This window comes from Neophocaena asiaeorientalis, unplaced genomic scaffold (assembly GCF_003031525.2).
Source record: "Neophocaena asiaeorientalis asiaeorientalis breed wild unplaced genomic scaffold, Neophocaena_asiaeorientalis_V1.1 scaffold372, whole genome shotgun sequence".
Lineage (NCBI taxonomy): Eukaryota > Metazoa > Chordata > Mammalia > Artiodactyla > Phocoenidae > Neophocaena > Neophocaena asiaeorientalis.
Window position 1 is genome coordinate 433,138 of NW_020172447.1, and position 7,256 is coordinate 440,393.

At 36.5% G+C, this 7,256-nt stretch overlaps 1 protein-coding gene across 1 annotated transcript in view; it reads right to left on the minus strand.

Annotated features, from left to right (window-relative positions):
• The window catches only part of OPHN1 (oligophrenin 1), a 450,814-nt gene that overhangs the window by 245,785 nt on the left and 197,773 nt on the right, over positions 1–7,256 (minus strand). The window contains exon 5 of the mRNA XM_024737336.1: positions 4,962–5,063. Coding sequence (XP_024593104.1) covers positions 4,962–5,063 — 102 coding nt within the window. The remainder of the gene's footprint in view (positions 1–4,961; positions 5,064–7,256) is intronic.

The window sequence follows — 7,256 nt, forward strand, 5'->3', positions numbered from 1 at the left end:
AGACCCAAACAGAGAGGGGCCCCCAAACCAAAAAAAAAAAAAAAAAAAAAAAAAAAAAAAATCAGTTGATGTAATTAATCACATCAAGAGGTTAAAGAAGAAAAATAATATGATCGAAGAGATGTAGAAAAAACATCTGACAAAATCCAACACACATTCATTCATGATAAAAACTCTCAGCAAACTAGGAATATATGGGAATTTCCTCAACTTGATAAAGAACATCTGCAATAATCCTGCAGCTAACATCATACCTAATGGTGAGACACTAGATGCTTTGCCTCTAAGATTAGGAATAACTATTAAAATCATATTGGAATTCCAAGCTATTGCAATAAGACAAGAAAATGAAATAAAAGGTATATACATTGGGAAGGAAGAAATAACACTGTCCTTTTTTGCACATGACACAATTATGTATGTAGACAACCCTAAAGAATATACAAAAATCTCTTGGAACTATTAATGAACTATAGCACAATTTCAGCATACAAGGTTAATATACAAAAGTCAATTGTTTTCTTATATGCTAACAGTGAACATTCAGAATTTGAAATTTAAAACACAGTATCATTTACATTAGAAGAAAAAAATGAAGTATTTAGGTATAAATCAAAAAATATGTATAAGATATATTGATGAATACTACAAAACTCTAATGAAATAAGTCAAAGATCTAAATAAATGGAGAGATATTCCACGTATACATATAGGAAGACAATATTATCAACATGTCTGTTCTTCATAACTTGATCTATAGATTCAATGTAGTCCAATTCAAAATCCCTGCAGGCTATTTTCTAGATATCAACAAAGTGATTCTAAAATATATATGGAGAGGCAAAAATATCCGGAATAGCCAACACAATACTGAGGGAGAAAAACAAATCAAAATATTGACACTATCTGACTTCAAATTATTGGTAAGTTATAGTAATCAGAACAGTATGGTATTGGTGAAACAAAAAAACAAATAGATCAATGGAATGGAATTGAGAGCCTAAAATAAATCCACATAAACATATTCAACTGATCTTTGACAAAGGATCTAGGAAAATTCAATAGAGAAATGATAGTCTTTTCAAAAAATGGTGCTGGAACAACTGTATATCCACATGCCAAAAAAAAAAAAAAAAAAAAAAAAAAAGAATCTAGAGACAGACCTTACACCTTTCATAATAATTAACTCAAAATGGATTATAGAAGTAAATGTAAAACACAAAACTATAAAACTCCTATAAAATAACATAAGAGATATTTTAGGTGACCTTGGATTTGGTGATGACGATTTAGATATAACACCAAAAGCATAATCCATGAAAGAGAATATTGATAAGTTTAATTTCATTAAAATTACAAACTCCTGCTCTGTGAAAAATTCTGTTGATTGAAAAGACAAGCCACAGACTGGAAAAAAAATCTTTGTAAAACATATCTGATAAAGGACAGGTATCTAAAATATACAAATAGCTTTTAAGATACAATAATATGAAAACAAACAACCCAATTGAAAACGGGCAAAAGATTTGAACAGACACCTCACCAAAGAAGATCTACAGATGGCATATAAAAAGATATTCTGCGGGCTTCCCTGGTGGCGCAGTGGTTGAGAGTCCGCCTGCCGATGCAGGGGACACGGGTTCGTGCCCCGGTCCAGGAAGATCCCACATGCCGTGGAGCATTAAGAAAATGCAAATTATAAAAGTAATGAGGTATCACTACACACCTACTAGAATGGCTAAAATCCAAAACATAGACAACATCAAATGCTGGCTATGGTGTGGAGCGAGAAGAACTCTCATTCACTGATGGCAGAAATAAATAATAGTACAGCCACCTTGGAAGATAATTTGGCAGTTTCTTAAAAAGCAAAATATACTTTTACCATGCAGTTCAGTAATTGTGGTCTTTGATATTTAACTAAATTATTTGAAAAGTTATATACACAAAACCTGCACACAAATGTTTATAGAGGCTTTAATAGTAGTTGACAAAATTTGGAGGATTCCAAGATGTCCTTTGATAGGTGAATAGGTAAACAAATTGTAATACATCCACACAATGAAATATTATTCAGTGCTAAAAAGAAATGAGCTATCAAGCTGTGAAAAGACACAGAAGAACCTTAAATGCACATTTCTAAGTGAAAGGAGCCAACCTGAAAAGGCTACATGCTATATAATTCCAACTATATGACATTCTGGAATAAGCAATAATATGGAAACCATAAAGAGATCACTGGCTGCCAGTGGTCAGCCGGGATATGGAACGAGGAAGTGATGAACAAGTGGTGCCTAGGGATCTTTAGGGCAGTGAAACTATGTTGTATGATAGTGTAATGATGGATTCATGTCATTATACATTTATCAAAATCTATAGAATGTGCAATGCATTGGCTCATCAACTGTATCAAATGTATCTCATAAATGCAAATGTTAATAATAGGGGTAACTGTATGCAGGGGATTAAGAATATATGAGAACTCTCTGTACTTATCATTCAATTTTTCTTTAAATCTAAAACTGCTCTAAAAATAGTCTCAATATTAAAAAAGAAGTGAGTGATCCAAGGTCCCCCAGCTTTGTTTTGATTAGACAAACACAAAGGCTGCATTCTTGCTCATTAGGAAAGCCACCAGGGACATCTAGATACAGCACCAAACTGCTAGGACATGCTAGAAGCTTTCATTGCAAAAGGTTCTAAAAGAATAAAGTTTGGACTGTGTCTGGGCTTCTAAAACCCACAGGTTCAATAATTCTCTAGGAGGACTCAAAGGACTCCATATATAGTCATACACATGGTTAAGATTTATTTCTGTGAAAGGATACAAAGCAAAATCAGCAAAGAGAAAAGATGCATGGGATGAAGTCCAGCGAAAGCTAGGTTCAAGCTTCCAAGAGTTCTCTCTTAGTGCAGTCACACAGGAAATACTTAATTCCTCCAGCAACAAGTTATGACAACACATATGAAATGCTGTGTACCAGAGAAGCTCATTAGATACTAAGTGCCCTAAGTATTAAGTTGGTTGCTGTACACAGGCTCCCTCTGCTGAGCATGTACCAAACTTCTCGACTCCCAGAAGAAAATAAGGTGTTTAGTATAAACCACATTGTTTGTACAGGCAGTCTAGGCACAATGAGTCACTCTTACCACTTAGGGAAACTTTTATATCAGTGTAGGGTACTGTTTACCAGCCAAGTTCCCAGAGACCAGCCAAGATGGGAACATATGTATATGTATAACTGATTCACTTTGTTATAAAGCAGAAACTAACACACCATTGTAAAGCAATTATACTCCAATAAAGATTCTAAAAAAAAGGAGCTAATCTTGTAAGCAGACTTTTCTAAGCATAGAAGTCTTGGGCCAGTTATGTTAACTCTTTTCTGCATAGGAACCCTGGCACAGAATAGAAGGAAAAGGAAGAAAGCAAAATTGTGCAAGAGGAAAATGGCAGATGACCCCAGACTAGTACTTCATTCCAGTTTATGGAAGAGAAGCAGTCCTTCAACCTTTCAACACTAACTCCATCTACCACTGAGTCTCTTGACTCATCACCTTCAAGTACCTCACATTCTGTGATGGATACTCACTAAATCAGGTGTCAGGAGATGAGTTTCAGCTTTGCCATAGTCTGTGTGACCATGGACAAGATGATTTCTAAGCTCGTGTCTATGACTTCATTCAGTTGGGTATCTCTTTTTATACTTGAACCTTCAATATCTCTATCTCTTACTGGATCTTTTATCCAAAACATAGATCCATTCTACCAGTAAATAAGTCTTAATCAGTTAATTCCTGTTTTTCCCTTCCCCTGTGCCACTTTTTCTGACTCAGAACTTCTCCCCTAGATCATTGCAATAGTTTCCTAAACTGGTTTTCTTGCTTCCCGTCTCTCCCGGATTTAATTCATCCTACAACTTCAACCAGTTTAAGATTCCTAAAATAGAATTGTACTCATATTGCTTGCACAACCAAAGGCCTTCAATAATTCTTCCAGGGTCAACAGAATTAAAGCAAACTCCTGAGCCTACTACACCACAGTATCTCTACAACTTTCCTGATCCTTTCCTGTCTTTCACTATCCTCCAATAGTAATGCAAATTCTGGTCAAACCTTTAGCCAAACATTGTTTTCCATCCTTGGGTCCACTGCCCTCCACTTGAAAGGTCCATTTCTATATTTCTATCTGTCAAACACTTTACATATAATCATATTACCACCTCAAATTTAGAAGGGCAACATTCTTCCACAAAGGCAATTCTCCATGTCCAAATGTAAGTTTTTTATTCTCCAAATACTTTCATATCCCTACAAGGACACCACATACACATTACATCATGTAAAAAAAATTCTACTTGTATAAGACTCATGTGTGTTCTCATTTTAGCATCCCAACTGTAAGCTACAGAAGAGCAGGAAGTACGTCTTACTGTCTTTGTAGTCCTGTTGCAACCAGCATAGTGCCTGGCATGTGGTAGGCACTCACTGAGTAGTGGCTTCTTTGAACTGAAGTCAGTGGAAGTGTCATATAAGCTGTAGTCCCAGTGTAGGACCAAAAAGAAAAAAAAAAAAACCCTACCGTTGGAACACCTCATGGGAAAAAAGTAGATCTACTCCTGATCTATCAAATACAGCGCTAGCTTAACTCTATCCTAATATGTAATCTAGAATCAGAAACTTAGAACTGAAAACGACTCTAGAGATCTTTGAGTACCACTCTTCCTTTGATAGATAGAGAAACTGAGGACAAAAAAGAAATATCCAAACTGTGAGTTTGTGGAGAAGGTGGCTTGAGAACTCAGGGCTCCTGAGTCATTGTCCATGGTTTTATCTGCAAGCACAACTATTATACATGGTTCTCTGCTGAGGCAGGGTATGAGGAAAGCCTTGCAATAGGAAGCTGCCATGTATCAAGGCACAGCTGGCAATAGAAGGCAGGGCAGGCTGTTTGACCATACCTCTTGTAACTGAGATTCTTTCTTTTTGGAAGACAAATGTAAGTGACGATCCAGCAAGGAATAAAACCTCTCTCCATCCTTTTCAAATTTCTTTTTCCGCTCCTAGAGGTGGGAGAGAAGGCAAAGATTAACATGTCTACAATTTTAGTTCAGTCTGCTCAGAAATGAGAATGCATAACACAGTGTCAGGTTTCATGTGGTCAATCTCTCTAGTTCCCAGTAAGGAAAAAAAAAAGGCAAGAGAGAATTAATTTCTGCATTGATCTCAGTAATTTTGGCTTCCTCAAACATAACCTTGAAAATTTCCAACTACACAAAGGGTAGTTCCTATTGGTGTAGCTAAAGGCTCTGGGAGCTGCTGCTCAGAGAATGGCACTTAAAATGCACCTGTGTGCAGGTTACCTTCTCTTCTCAATATTTTTCACATGCATTAACTACATTAATTTTTTAAAGGACAAAGAAGGAACACAATAGTGAACAGTGAATATACCTTTTAAATGTTAATCTACAATGCATTTAGACAGCCAAATACTAAGTAAAATATCTACAAGGCAATTGGAACCTAAGACTGCCTCTGTGAATGATGAGTTCTTTGATATTGTTCAAGCATTTGAGTATTGCATATTAAAAGATGATGTCAAAGATGAGGAAAAAATCCCAGAAGGTTTAACTGAAAATAAAGAGTTGAAAAGCCTTATGAAGGATGGAGTACTCAGTCGTCACTCTCTTCAAGTATGAAATTTAATTAAGCTCTCTGCCTCTCAGCACAATAAGAAATCACACAGTCTCCAAAGGAGCACTAAGAATACTAGTTTGTCACAGATTAGGGATGACATTCGGCAATCCTCTCAGCACCACGTTGAGAAATTCACGTAAAAGGCTCGTGTTGTCACACAGGAAATCTAAACTCACTGAGTCCCTACAGTGTGCCAGGTATTCGAAGAAGCAGCACGGGGAACACATAGACAGAAAGAAAAAAATACCTCACCCATGGTTTATTTCTACAGGCAATCTGCTGCTGGGCAAGAAGCCAGCACAGAACTGAGGGACCTCTGATCTGTAAGGAATGTGCTTTTCACCAGAGGGAAAAAAGTAAAAGAGGAAGCTAACATTAACTGAGGCATACATCAGGCCAGGCAGGACGTTACGTACTTACTATTTTTTTTTAATTTTTGAATCTCATATATTTAATTTTTCTACAGCAGGTTCTTATTAGTTATCCATTTTATACATATTACTGTATATATGTCAATCCCAATCTCCCAATTCACCACACCAACACCCTCCCGTCACTTTCCCCCCTTGGTGTCCATAAGTTTGTTCTCTACATCTGTGCCTCTATTTCTGCCCCCTGCAAACCGGTTCATCTGTACAATTTTTCTAGGTTCCACAAATATGGGTTAATACACGATATTTGTTTTTCTCTCTCTGACTTACTTAACACTGTATGACAGTCTCTAGATCCATCCACGTCTCTACAAATGACACAATATTGTTCCTTTTTATGGCTGAGTAATATTCCATTGTATATGTGTACCACATCTTCTTTATCCATTCGTCTGTCGATGGGCATTTAGGTTGCTCTCATGACCTGGCTATTGCAAATAGTGCTGCAATGAACATTGGGTGCATGTGTCTCTTTGAATTATGGTTTTCTCTGGGTATATGACCAGTAGTGGGATTGCTGGATCATAAGGTAATTCTATTTTTAGTTTTTTAAGGAACCTCCATACTGTTCTCCATAGTGGCTGTATCAATTTACATTCCCACCAACAGTGCAAGAGGGTTTCCTTTTCTCCACACCCTCTCCAGCATTTGTTGTTTGTAGATTTTCTGATGATTCCCATTCTAACTGGTGTGAGGTGATATCTCATTGTACTTTTGATTTGCATTTCTCTAATAATTAGTGATGTTGAGCAGCTTTTCATGTGCTACTTGGCAACCTGTATGTCTTCTTTGGAGAAATGTCTATTTAGGTCCGCTGCCCATTTTTGGATTCGGTTTTTGTTTTTTTTAATATTGAGCTCCATGAGCTGTTTATATATTTTGGAGATTAATCCTTTGTCCATTAATTTGTTGGCAAATATTTTCTTCACATCTGAGGGTTGTCTTTTCATCTTGTTTATGGTTTCCTTTGCTCTGCAAAAGCTCTGAAGTTTCATTAGGTCCCATTTCTTTATTTATGTGTTTATTTCCATTACTCTACGAGGTGGATCAAAAAAGATCTTGCTGTGATTTATGTCAAAGAGTGTTCTTCCTATGTTTTCCTCTAAGAGTTTTATAGTGTCCGGTCTT